Genomic DNA, 14,688 nt, shown 5'->3' with positions numbered 1-14,688 from the left:
ATTAGATAACATACTGTTACAAGTTATTAGATTGTATTTATTAATTACAACAATTACAGAAGATTATAAAAAACAACTTCGTAACTCGAGTGAAGCACGTTGATAGGCACGGTCTTGCTCTCTTTTGGTTGATGTATGCATGCGATCTTCTGGGAGAAGTGCATTTACAAGGAATCCTGCCCTTTATGATATCATACAGGGCCATATTCAAAAAAAAAAAAAACTTTCCCAAACTTATACGAACCCTGAAGGAGTGTATTTGGCACAGAAATACTCGTTATAGGTTCAGTACATTTTTTTTTAAACTTTGGCCATGTTTAACATGAGAATCTAACTCTTTAACAGTGTAAATCAATCAGAATGCATGAAATGGCATTAGACCTCCCCTTTAACTCTAATTTGAGTCACTTCCAGCATTTATACTGTATACCGAAAAGACCTGTTAAAAAACAAACACATGCAAGATTATCACATTAACTTATACATTCTCACGCACACACCTCTATTATAATGACCTAATCTCAGGCGGAGGTAACTGATTATTCCATTCACCTAATTAAGATGACTTGCGTTGTCTGATCTTTCCAAAAGGAAATCATGAGGATTAGTAATAACCCTATCCTGCTTTAACAATGTGACAGCCTGAATAGGTCAGAGCGGTAATTACAATCCATCTGCCTTTGATATGCTCTCCAAACATGAATGCTTTCATGACACAGTAGTGTAGTATCACTTCTGCTGTACAAAATAGATGCCATACTTACACATCAAAGTCCGTTTGGTTTTGTTTAGCAGATTTCATGTGCTGGAGGATTATGAATGGGACAAAGTGATTTATATACAAGCTTATGTAAGGTTTTCATTGAGTGTTTGATGTTTGGTTGAAGTGTTTGATCCTTTATTCAATTGTTGCCTGACATTTTACTCTTGTTCATGCCCTAGCCTCCATAGTGACGGTAATACGACTGGTAAACAATGCAGTGGACACCATTAAAAATGAAGGTATGAGTCAATTTCCAAATTACTGACCCAAATCAAACAATACCCAACAAATTCAAAATTAGGATGTGTGTCATAGTGTACTGTTAAATGTTAACAGAATTAACTATTAGCAGATTTAACACATCTTTCTCTTCTGGGAGAGTTTTTATTTTATTTATTTTTTATTTATTTATTTTACATATGTTGTGAATTATTTAATTTCTAAATGATTTAAATTATTTTTTTATTTTCTGTTTAAATATTGTTAAACTAAATGTTATATATTTGGTAACACTTTGTAATAAGGCCACAGTACTTAACAATTGTTAATCTATTACCTAACGATGAGGAATACATTTGTTATTGTATTTATTAATCCTTGTTAAACTGTTTATTATTAGTTTGTGTTAGCTAAGATGTATTAAATGACAGTAATAGACACAACTTTTAATTTTAATAATGTATTATTAAATGTTGAAATTAATATTAACAAAGATCAATGAATGATTTAGAAGTCATTTTAAATGTTAGTTCATTACTGATGTAGGTAACTAATATTATCAAATGAAACCTTATTTTAAACTTTTACCAAATATTCTTTATTTTTAGTTTCATTTAATTTGTAATTAAAAGATATTAAATAATAATTTTAAAATAGTAGCATGTTACAGCAAATATTTAGAAATATTGTATCATTATTGCAAATTAAACAAGTGACTCAGATGTGAAGCAGAACTTCCTGCTTATTAGATAGCTTCTAGGCAAATAAATAAATAAATGGACGTGAAATATTGATTTGAGGTGAAAGTATTTTACTGTGCAAGAAGAAAGAGAGGTACAGAGTAATACTAGAGACATCCAGCACTGCAAGGAAATCGGTTGCCTGGATACAACAGTAAAAAACACACTGTTTAGCATCATTATAGATGAAAAACTGACCATAGAATGCTGCAACTGACAGAATGAGATATTGAGCAGTAAAGTCAAGTAGAGTGCTGTGTTGTAGTATTTTATGGTATTTTTCAGTTTAAATGTTATAGGGATAAAAACCATGCTGCATGAAAAGGTAAAGGTGAAATAGCAGATCGCAGAAATTGAAGTGTCCATGCAGTCCGCAGGATTAGAGCTGTTAATTAAACTGCACAACTCCGGACTCGTATAAAACCAGGGTTTAGACTTGCTATTTAATCACTCACATAATCCAGTTGCATTGAAAACCTGAACTATTGAACTAGCCTTTAGTTAGGTAAGAACAGCATCCCTTTACTCCGTGGCTCAGCTGCAGTGACCTGTTTTTGAGGAACACCAGAACCAGTCTCTAATTAAACCTGCCCTAGACCAAAGCTGATTGCAATCAGTGTGATAACAAGCTGTTTGCTTGAAAGTTTTACACACTATGGAAATGTTTACTGTCTGAGGAGTTCTCAGCTCCACCTTCTTTCTCAGAGGTCTGGATGAAAGTGGACTGTTTTTGTTGGTTATGCTAAACAGCACAATGTGATTTATCCAAGTAGGACATGTTCCTGGATCAACTTTTTTGGGTCTTGGACCAATATTCTTATACTTCAAAATGTGTAAACTTCAGTTGTTGCCTTGAGAAAATATTTCTGTTATTACTCATTTTTTATTCTATTTATCACTATTGTATTAGTTAATATCTCTAAATAACTTTGGCACAACCTAATGTAAGTTATATTAAATATGTGTACGTGTATTTTAAATGTATACATTTTAATTAATTAAATATAAATTAGTTATTGTTTTTAATTTAAAATTAGAAAATTATTTTGAATTTAATTAATTAATTTACTCTTATAGTACTCAATTATGACCTTGAGGAAATATTTATTTTAATGACTGATTTCTGTTTATTATACTATTCATTCTATTGATTACTATTATTCTTATTCATTACTATTTCTAAATAACTTTGGTGTAATGTAGCCAGGTTCATTTTAATAAATAATATATTCTGCATATGTATTTTAAATGTATAAATTGAATACAATTTATATTTAAAAAATATTATTTTTAAAATCTTAAATGTGTGTGTGTGTGTGTGTTAAATAATGAAATTTGAATAAGCTACTTTTTAGTAGAATTACGATTTTTTTTTTTACTTTTATTTAAAAAATTGAATAAACTAGATAAACAAGCAGTGATACATCGTGTGTTTTCCTCTTCTCCTAACAGTCGTGCAGCCTCACAGTACCACCTGTTAGTCCACTTTGTTAGGTTTTTTTTTTTTTCTTCTATTTTACTTTGAAATCTGTCCCTCTTTTTCACTTGGTCAGAAATATTTATAAACCTTTACATGCATCCCATATTAAAATATTCCATCATTAATATTTCATCAGTCATGAACAACTTGATTGTTCTGACTGTTTTTGATTTGGCTCTTTGTTGTTTATTTGTTTGCATCTCATAACTCATTAAAACACTTCCCCTGAAACATTTTCCATTTTATGTCTTTACACAGCAAGCCCACACCTCAACTGTGAGGATGAGATTTGTGTGGACTTCGTCACAGAGTATTTTATGAATTGTAAGAGCTCATATCTTAATTTACTGTATTAAACTACAGATTTAATAATAGGTCATATCCAAACTATATCGTGTGTATTTAAATATCAAGGTCATTAGAAGTGGATCAAAAAAGTTCATCAAAGTTGTGCTAAGACAAGAACACATTTTGGTTATAGGTTTTAGGACAACTTTGATGAAAGGTTTTGATCCACTTCAAATGTCGACTATATGTGTGTTTGTGTGTGTATTTATATATATATATATATATATATATATATATATATATATATATATATTCAGAATTCACATTTATTATTATTATTTTTATTATTATTCATAATAATAGTTTATAAAAATATTTTTTTGTTCATTTAAAGCTCAACTATTTGAACTATATATATATATATATATATATATATATATATATATATATACATATATATAATACATTTTATTTCTAAAGCACTTTCTAGTACTCAAAGCACATGATACAGTACTATAAATATAAATATATAATATAAAAAAACAACAAGAAGAAGAAGAAGTCAAGCAGCAAAAACTCTTTTCAACATGGATGTTTCTTGTGCACCAAATCAGCATATTAGAATGATTTCTGAAAGACCATGTGATGTGAAGACTAGAGTAATGGCTGGTGTAAATGTTTAAGAAAATATAAATATATAAAGTCATACATAAAGTAATTTACATGTGACATAAATTTACACTTTTTGATACTCTGCATGTATTTTCCAGCCTACCAATGGCAAACAACGGAGTGGCTTGACACGTGTCTCCCAGGACTGGAATCAACACCTCGAGACCAGACCCCTACACCCCCACCTCCACCCCTTCCTGCTCCCCCACCTCCCCTGACCCCTACACGGCTAGGCGGCACGCCAACCCGCCTGGGCGGCAGTGTCCGGTTGGATGGCAGCACCTTGTCGCTGCAGACTGGCTTCCCATTACGACGATACCAGGGCCAGAGAAATTTCCGCACATCTCTTACACTGGACGACGACAACTCGCCTGTTTATGAAGAATACCATAACCCAGATCACTACGACAACGACACTGTACGCCCGCTGGGTTTTAGTGAGGGCCGATCCAGACTCGACTATCATCACTCCAGCCAGTACTTGCTCTCTCACCCTCCCCTACTGACCTGGGAGGAGCGTCCACGTGTCTGGGAGGTCACACACCCTTTCGGCAGCCAGCAGGAGATCGACAGACTGGGCAGGATTTCGCTTCGGGCTCAACGCTTGCGTAGTCAGAGCCCAAAGAGATCTTTGTCCGGCTTGAGAGAGTATTATTGACCATTAACAGGACAAAAAGTACTTAATTATACTGGATGCTTGTGATCATGCAACTGAGGACTTGGCCTGAACATGTGTGCTGATCTGTTGGGAATGGAAACGTCAGGACTCTCACAGCCACAGTTATACTGCACACTAGTGCTTATTCTTCACGTCCTTCATTAAAGGAATAGGTCACCCAAAAATGAGAATTGTCATCATTTACTCACCCTCATGTTGTTCCAAACGTATACAACTTTTTTGTTGTAGAACACAAAAGAAAATATTTTGAACTGTTTTTGGCCATACAATTAGTAAATGAGGTGCAAAACAATTGGATTGGAGGTCCAAAATTCAGTGGATCCCGTTGACTTTATTTTGAAGAATGACTTATTAGACAATTAAAATATTCAAAATATTTTCTTTTGTGTTTTACTGAAGAAAGCCATACAGGTTTGGAATGATGTGAAAGTGAGTAAAGTGTAATTAATGGGTGAACTATCTCTTTAACTAGACATGCGAGAGGACATTGTTAACACTATTACTTTCCCATGAAAGCATCTGAAAAACAGGGTGGTTGTGGGTTTGTGTAGGTATGCTACTGTTTATTGAGAAATCACATATTTTATTGATGGAATCCATATACAGCAGTGGTTCGCAACCAGGAGGCTGGGGCTCACTAAGGGGCTTCAGCAAACTTGAAAGGGGGCCTCAATAGGACTTGAAAAGATTTAAAATGGAGATATTGTTTTTTTGACCCCCTCAACCTCTTTGTAATTGAAAAAACAGGATTCCTACAGTCTTGGAAAACATGAATTTATGAGGGTTTCGATTTCTTGACCTGGAATACTATATTGATGGAAATTAGTAAATGCTTAAAATGATTTAAAATATGTATATCATCAGGCAGAAATTGAGTAAAATATTTAAGAAAAACCGGATATAAAGACTTCGTTTTAGTAAAAGCCTAAGGGCCTTTGAAAATTGCTGTGGACAGTGGGTGGCCTTGGAGTCAAGAAGGTTAAGAACAGCTGATATTTATGACCAAGGAGGACCAAATCTTCCAAGTATGCCCTTGGACAGCCAGTGATATGCTATTACAACAGTCGGAAGGAGAAAGGAAACCTGTTTTATTCCATGGACTATATAGAAGCTGTGGAGAAAAACAAGTCCATGTAATTACATTTTTGTTGAAGCTTCAAGGTTTGTAAGGCTCTAATGTATGCATACTCAAATTGATTCCAGAAATGAAAGCACACAGGTGCAATTTACATAAATGAAGAGCTGTTTATGTAGAGCCGTTTGTAGACATGACAAGTACATATTAATCACTCATCGCACACCTGGCATTTTAGTCTTTTGCTGTTTATGGTGCTGTTTTTGTGATTTTTATTTAGTTTATAAGGGAGTAACTTTGACACTTCAATAACATCTGTTAAATGTTTAGTATGTTAGAGACATACTGTATGTTGAAACATATGGGCTTTTTGAACAGGAAAAAGGTTCTCATTAAGGTTGCTTTTAGGATGTGGCTATAAATGGGAATGTTTTTTTTTTTTTTTATGCATATTGTATCTCTGTTTTTTCTTCACCCCCAGTAGCAATTGCCCAAATAATATAGACAGTATAAAAATAATAAAAATCTGAATCTAACTTTTTTTTGGATTATGAAATATTGTTTTGTTTGTCCTATTTTTTGTATGTCCTATTTTATATATTTTTAATACCTCATTTTAGTGATCATGCATTGACTTATGGAATTATTATTATTTTTAAATTTATTGCCTTTGTAGAGTCTAGAGTCATTTTATATAAGACATGATACACAAATAGGAAAAAGCATGAGGAATGTTTTATTTTAGTTTTATATTTAGTTTGTTTGTGTAAACAAACCAGAGAATATTTTATTAAAGCAATAAATCTGATTATTTTAATGGTTTTCAGGATGAGCTTGTGGGTCAGAGGTTCTGATGGTCTGTGTTGTGCTCATACATGTTGATATTGTTCATTTAATGTGTAGAAATCACCTTGTATCTATGAATAAAATGCTTTGACCAGTGTATAAAAAAAAAAAAGCTACAGCTACCATAATATATAATCTTTACATTGATTTAACAAGGATTACTTAGTATATCTCAGTAGTAAAGATGTTTTGGCATAAATGCTCATCACATAATATTTTGATGGCTATGAGATTAAATCATATTTATGTCATTCCTTTAAGAGAGAAGCTTCTGTTCTCCAAGTTCTTTTATGCAAATTTATGTGATTTTACAGTTGAATGAAAATATCTACTCCTATTAAAATCCTCCTGACTGACACTTAATTGAACAGTTAGATTGAAGTTATCATGCATAATGAACTGAACAAATCTTTGCACAAGCCAATCTTCCCTGTGCACAACAGAAAGCCACATGAGTACAGATGAAGATAACAGTGTTATACAGAATGTTCCAGTTTTTTATACAGTAGTTACATCATTGTTTGTGTTCCATCTTTTATGAAAGAAGTGCACAAAAGGCCACTCTTGTTGAACGCAAACAATATAAGACACTGTAGAATTTCCAAATGCAGCATTTGTGCATTTAAAGAGACAACTGTACAGGAGACAACACAATCCGATTGCATGATCCAAAGCTTGTTTACAGGCAAAGTTCCAGGAATCTGGCTTATATGATCGAAACATAATAATGCTTTCAATTCTGGGCCTTTTCTCTTTGTTGTTCAGGGACTTCTCCAAGAATACATTGGTTTCATCAGAGATTGGGTTTTGTAAACACCCTGTGTTTCTGTGCTTTTATATTCTGGGTGTATCAGTGAGCATGCTTTTTCTTTTCAAGTTTGAAAGTATGTGGTTCAAAAGCGCAGTGTAAATATTTAGTGTATTGTCTTTCGTGAATGACTTTGGTCCGAGTCAGTTAAATGTACTGTACAGGGATGGAGGTGGGGGGTTAGAAAAATGGGTTACATGGCCAGCTGAATATGCATTCACACTGTGATACATTCAACACACTATCAAGGCAATTCAGATCTGATTTATATGGAAGCCCTTTGCCACTACTGAATAAAAAAAATGAAAGTAACTGCAACTTTTTATCTCACAAATCTCACGTTGTTTTTTAAGACACAATTTTGCAAGGTGTAAACTGTGAATTCTGACTTACTCTTGCAATTCACATTTTAAGGCTCACATTTTCGAGTTTATATCTTGGAATTCTGACATTTTTCCTCAGAATTCTGAGTTTACATCCTTGAATTCCAACTCTTTTGTTTCCCCATAGAATAATAATAATAATAAAGTAATTGTGAGTTTTTCTCACAATTCTGACTTTTTCCTTACAGATGTGAGCTTATATCTCACAATCTGACTTTTCTTTTCAGAATTGCAATTCTGACTTTATATCTTGCAGCTCTTATTTTTCATTTTTAGAATTGTGCAAGAAAAGTAATAATTGTGAAAAACTTGGAATTATGAGGAAAAAAGTAACAATTGCAAGATAAGTTACCTTTTTTTTTTCTTGAGGTGGAAACAAGCTTCCATAATTGTAATGTTTTGGTGTTAAGCTGGCTATTTCATATGAATTTATATACAACCTCATATACTCTCTGTTGACGGTTAGGTTTAGGTTTTCTTACACTTACACTTTTTTCTAAAATCAAATCAACTCAGTCGCTACCTCATAAAATAGTCAGGCTTTTTCATGAGATTGGGTTGGATACTTTTGTTTAATCAAATAGTGTTTATTGCGGAAATAACATCTCAAAATTGCTTCATTAAAATAAGTGTTTCATTTCCACCTCTTCACAATAGGCTAGCACTAATTTCCATTGTCTCTTGTGAGTGAAGCAATTTCACTGCTTTCCAAAATTATGCCAATCACATTCCAGTACTAAAGACTGATGGGTAATTAAGCTTAGGCACAGTAGAATGGATCCGCAAGGTCAAACTGCCACAATCTCACAGCTGAGTTGACTTCCACTGAATCAAATGTGCAACGCAGAAAGCAAAGAGGATAATATATGAAATAAATTAAACTAGTCTTAATCCCTCTAATACTGCTGTTTACATCTTTAAGTATACTGAACCACTAGAGAATCCACACTCCTTCAGCACTACTTCCTTTGACTTTTAAAACAAGTGTAAGCAGGCTGGACTGACAGAAAGATGGCTGGTTATATAAGGGGTGGGGGAGAGATGCTGGATTATCGTTCCCCTGTTTCTGCTCGGAGACATGAGAGAGTTAGGGGTGATTATACCCACACAGTCTACTGAATAATACCCAGATTAGACACACTAACCAGGCCTCATCTCCACGCAAAACATCTGCCTTTGCTTCCAGACAGACACACACACACACTCACACATTTGGCACGGTGGATGCTAAACACTGCTTTGGAACAGATGCTGCTGGAATACGTCACAAGCTTATAACACCACGCGCCAGAAACAGAGACGTACAGACAACACAGGGATGTTTGCAGAGCGCTCAGTTGTGCCAAATGCTCCCTTTTTGTCTTTATGCTGATGCGTGTAGAAAAAAGTCTTCTTAGACATTTTAAATGGGGAAATTGTTAGGAGGGGATAATTGGGAAAAGTTTCTCCTACATTTCAGACGACAACAACAAAACTCGAGGAAACTTAAGACAAAGTCAATGTAAATATGTTTATATTGGTAGGGTAATTACTTTATGATTGTTACAGCAGGCTGAACAGAAGCGAATGAATTTCGGAGGTGAACTATTCAGTTATGTTTCTCATATCTCTATCTGCATTAAATGTATTCCTCGTTCAAAATATGAATATTGGGTATGTGGATGAAATTAAATATAGCATTTTATATTTAATATAACTCTGCTAAAATAAATAAAATGACTTGAATATTGATTTATAATTTTGTTTAACAAGATTCAAAAACATTCAGCTTATTATATGTCATATACTGTACTTACCAGATGTCTCGAGAGTAAACAAGCATAAACTGATATGTTGTGTTGTGTTAGTGTTTAAGATAATGATTATTTTTAAGCTACATTATAAGCACTCAGGCTGGGAAATGGCATTCTCTTTGCTGATAACTCAGTTACATAATATCTGTTTGTTTCAAATTATCATCAGATCATGAATAATTCCACTGGCAATGACTAAGCACACCTTGTCAAAATAAATAATTTACTGAATTAAGGCACGCTTGAGGCTAGTTTGGATTTTATTGTTCTTTTATTCTTTGTTTCACACTGTCTGTTGAACCTGATGATAGCCCTTTTAGCTTGGAGCCATGTTCCAGTTTGTAAATAACTGCAGCTATCCAAACGAATCCAATTTAAATCAATAACAGAATGCCCTAAATGAGACTCCATGGTGTCCTTAAATCACCAAAGTAAGATACATGGCAATTACCCATTACAGGCATAATCATATTTTATTAGCCCAAATGCTTTTTTATTTTTGATTAGCATACGCACAGCCTGCAGTCAGTGTTATTGGCAAACTGGCAAGTGGTGTCCAGTAAAGCATAGTCCTATTCTTTGACAGGATGTACTGTACGCATTCACTTGTTTGTTCACATCAAAAAATTATCTTTTCTGAACAGCAGTTTTGACAAAAAGCCTTGAGATTGTGGCGCAAAACTGACTAGCAGCTCATTACCTTTCACAAAGCAGTTGTCCTGACTTGCTCTTCACGGCTGGGTTTGGGTTCTGGATTGATATAGGAAAAAAGAACTGCATTGCAATGATTTTAGAGTCTGTGACACCAATTTCCCATTTCCACCCTGTTTAGTCAGCCTATCTATAAATAAGTAGCAGGTTATTAGTGTCACTCATGGATTTCCTACAAGCTCCTGTTTACCTCAAAGGCAGGACAGCTCTAAGCTCATGGAATGTGAGGGTCAAGATCTGAATTCATTTCTAACACTTTGGCTCCATTCCAAAATATAGTAAACTACCTTGCTTTCTACTGCGTACAGGCAGCATATTAGCTGAAATGGAACTTCATATAAGACTCATTTTGAACATACTACATAAGCAATTAACATGAAGTGCCCAGGAGTTTGATTTCAATAGAGTTTGACGACTAGTATAGTGACACAAATCTCTGACTTTGTTCACCACGCTTCTCAAAGTGAATTATGGGATTGCTTACTCAGTGATAATTCATTTGCCTTACAGTTTGGCAAAAAATATCTTAAAAGGCATGCAGCGTAGAGCCTCACTTATGCGCAGAAGACATTTTTGCATTTAAATATGTAAGGCACAGTGCAGTAGAATGGAACAAAAACTTTTGTAAAAGTTAAAGTACCATGTTTTTAGAACTTAAGAACAACGGTCAAACACATCCAACTAGCAAGTTCACATAGAGCAGCGTAGCAAAATGCAAAAATGCAAGATGAAGGGTAATGGAATAAGAAAAATCGCAGAGTCTAGAGACATGTTTTTAAAAGTTGATCTTTTAACTAAATCACAGCATTTTTTATAACACAAGATGTGCAAAAATCATGATTGCCATCAAACACGTTTGCATAGAAAAACTGCATAGTAGAATGCAAAACCACGAAATGAAAGTACATAGTAATTGGAATTGTAAAAAAAATTTTTTAAGCTGAACTTATTTTAATTTGAGCACTGTGTTTTTAGAATGCTGTGATGCGCAAGATGGTAAGACCCCGGCACAATGGTCAAACGTGTCCATCTGGTGCATGTTTACATAAAAAAAACAATATAAAGCACAAAAACAATTGAAACATTGAAATTGAAAAGCAGTGTATTTTGCGAACAGCTCCTGTATGCATTTAAAACAGCCTTTGCATGGGAAGATATAAAATTCTCTTTTGGAAAAAAAATTCTGTTTCATTTTTTGATTAGTGTAAATGGGACCAGAGAACATGTTTTCTGCTCTTGTGTTTAAGTCCTCTACAGATAGCAGTCTTCTCATTAATCCGATCTCCTGCAGTGATGGAGATCCATGTGCCAGTGTGATTCGGCTCGAGAACACTGAGTCTAATCATCCCTATTATTCAATGCATTTCCTCAGTCTCTAGGGGTTGTGCTTATAAACAATTGATGATTATACTGAAAAAAATGTAGGTAGTGTAGCCAGCCCTTGGTGCTTATGCGATAAAATGCTTAATTAATACATTACAATGTGAAAAGACTCCAACAGATGCTTATGCTGAGTTAAAAAGCATGGCACTGTTGCAAAACACAGCAGAAACAGTTGCTTTATATGTTACGCCTGTAAATTTCATATGTAAGAGCTGCCTTATTTTCTCAATTTAACAGCTTTTGAAGACCGAACTATACAGCACAGTTCAGACACATCTCCTCTACTCTTCCAGTTTCCCATGTTTTCTTTGAACATACCACTTGCCAAGCTGTCTCAATTCAAGTCTTTATGATATTTTGTAGTGGAATGAAGAAAATACCCTGAAGATATTCTCAATAGACCCGAGTGTCTGGGTGAGAAGGCTTAGAGTAACTACACATGCTTCCATACAGTATTACTGAACTCAGTAACCTTTATGAATTTTGAAGCCTAAATACAGTCACTGGTAATGCTTTCTGTCTTTATTTAAAAAGAAGAAGAAGAAGAAAAAAAACATTTTCCCTGAATGTTTGAGTTAAAATAGTTTTTCAAAGTGGAATAAACATTACAAATCTTTAAAAGTGGACTATTGATCAGTTTACCTGTTCAGCATAATGGCATTTGAAGTCCCAGACATCCTCTGTAGTCCCCTTGTTAGTAACTACATATTTCAAGATAAGTAAAAGCACATAATATTTTATGATGTAGAATAAAAAAAGTTATATGAAAATATCTTGAGCTGTGTTAACCACAGACCTTACATCGGCATTATCAAAAACCCATTGACTTCAGGACAATGGAATCAGAAGTGCTATAATGCAAATTATAATGCATATTTACGGGTTTTAGACTGCAAAAATAAATCAACCCTGTAGCACTCTTCAGGCTGGGACACACCAAGCTGATGGTCGGCAGTTGGTGAGCGGGCTAGTTTTTTTAGTGTGTTCCACACATCGGCTCTCGTCGAGCTCTCGTCAGTTTGCCTGATTCAACATGTTGATCGCCGTCAGGGCCATCGGCGAGAGAGAGATCTCTGATTGGACAATCAGTTTAGCGAACAAGTCATTGCCTGAGAATTAAAGTGAAAGTGAAGAAAAAGAGCAAGGCAGCACAGACAGATGTCTGTTCTAATCTCTTCATCATGGCACTTGTTAGTGGGTGGGATATATTAGGCAGCAAGTGAACATTTTGTCCTCAAAGTTGATGTGTTAGAAGCAGGAAAAATGGGCAAGTGTAAGTATTTGAGCGAGTTTCACAAGGGCCAAATTGTGATGGCTAGACGACTGGGTCAGAGCATCTCCAAAATTGCAGCTCTTGTGGGATGTTCGCGGTCTGCAGTGGTCAGTATCTATAAAAATGGTCCAAGGAAGGAACAGTGATGAACTGGTGACAGGGTCATGGCCGATCAAGGCTTATTGATGCACATGGGGAGCAAAGGCTGGCCCATGTGGTCTGCTCCAACAGATGAGCTACTGTAGCTCAAATTGCTCAAGAAGTTAATGCTGGTTCTAATGGAAAGGTGTCAGAATACACAGTGCATTGATGTTTGTTGGATATGGTGCTGCATAGCTGCAGACCAGTCAGGGTGCCCATGCCGAGCCCTGTCCACCACCGAAAACGCCAACAGTGGGCACGTGAGCATCAGAACTGGACCACGGAGCAATGGAAGAAGGTGGCCTGGTCTGATGAATGACATTTTGTTTTATATCACGTGGATGGTCGGGTGTGTGCGTCGCTTACCTGGGGAACACATGGCACCAGGTTGCACTATATGAAGAAGGAAAGGCGAAGGAGGCAGTGTGATGCTTTGGGCAATGTTCTGCTGGGAAACCTTGGGTCCTACCATCCATGTGGATGTTACTTTGACACGTACCATCTACCTAAGCATTGTTGCAGACCATGTAAACTCTTTCATGGAAACGGTATTCCTTGATGGCTGTGGCCTCTTTCAGCAGGATAATGCACCCTGACACAAAGCAAAAATGGTTCAGGAATAGTTTGAGGAGCACAACAACGAGTTTGAGGTGTTGACTTGGCCTCCAAATTCCCCAGATCTCAGTCTAATTAAGCATCTGTGGGATGTGCTGAACAAACAAGTCCAATCCATGAAGGCCCCATCTCATAACTTACAGGACTTAAAGGATCTGCTGCTAACATCTTGGTGCCAGACTCCACAGCACAATCAAGTCCATGCCTCAACGGGTCAGGGCTGTTTTGGCAGCAAAAGGTGGACCTACACAATATGAGGAAGGTGGTCATAATGTTATATCTGATCTGTGTATATTGATAGCTGCTGATATAGCCTCTCACGCAAGCGCAGAACGCACGTGTTAGTTTGCAGTTGGCTGTAGTCTGAGCACTGTGTTCAGGCGCAGCTTTTTGGTCCAGACGCCGCCGATGCGAGGCGACAACACCATTGGCTTAAGTTGCTGCTAGTTCTTTGAAATCGGCTTGGCGAGTCCTGGCCTTTTGGCAGGTGTGAATTATACAGCCTTTGTGGGAGAGGTCAGAACTCAAGTGGCGGAAAGATTAATATTGAAAATGTTGTGATTTTCATGATTCAAGCTTTCATGCGTTCAAAAGTAAAGGAGTACTAAAGTAAAAGGAGAACAACAAAGGCCTCTGGTTTTTGGATATAAAAATCATATTAAATTGCTATCATTCATTACTGAACTGAACTATTCCACAGAGCAATCTGTGTATTTGTGAGTGTGAGATTTGTTACAACATAATTGATTTGTATTATTTTTGTATTCTTACTGAACATTTTATTATACACCTGTTTCTTAAATATTATAAATCAATAAT

General features: G+C 35.5%; 1 protein-coding gene across 3 annotated transcripts in view; it reads left to right on the top strand.

Annotated features, from left to right (window-relative positions):
- The window catches only part of LOC109061117 (protocadherin Fat 3-like), a 52,932-nt gene extending 46,058 nt beyond the window's left edge, over positions 1 to 6,874 (top strand). For 2 of the 3 annotated variants that reach the window (XM_042765064.1, XM_042765062.1), the window contains 3 exons: positions 943 to 1,002; positions 3,461 to 3,526; positions 4,261 to 6,874. In XM_042765064.1, the coding sequence (XP_042620998.1) occupies positions 943 to 1,002; positions 3,461 to 3,526; positions 4,261 to 4,820 (686 nt within the window). In that variant the 3' untranslated portion in view covers positions 4,821 to 6,874. The remainder of the gene's footprint in view (positions 1 to 942; positions 1,003 to 3,460; positions 3,527 to 4,260) is intronic. The other variant, XM_042765063.1, reaches the window with a different exon arrangement.
- The last annotated feature ends 7,814 nt before the right edge of the window (positions 6,875 to 14,688 follow it).

Source organism: Cyprinus carpio, chromosome A10 (genome assembly GCF_018340385.1).
Source record: "Cyprinus carpio isolate SPL01 chromosome A10, ASM1834038v1, whole genome shotgun sequence".
Lineage (NCBI taxonomy): Eukaryota > Metazoa > Chordata > Actinopteri > Cypriniformes > Cyprinidae > Cyprinus > Cyprinus carpio.
This window is presented reverse-complemented; position numbering and strand designations above follow the sequence as displayed.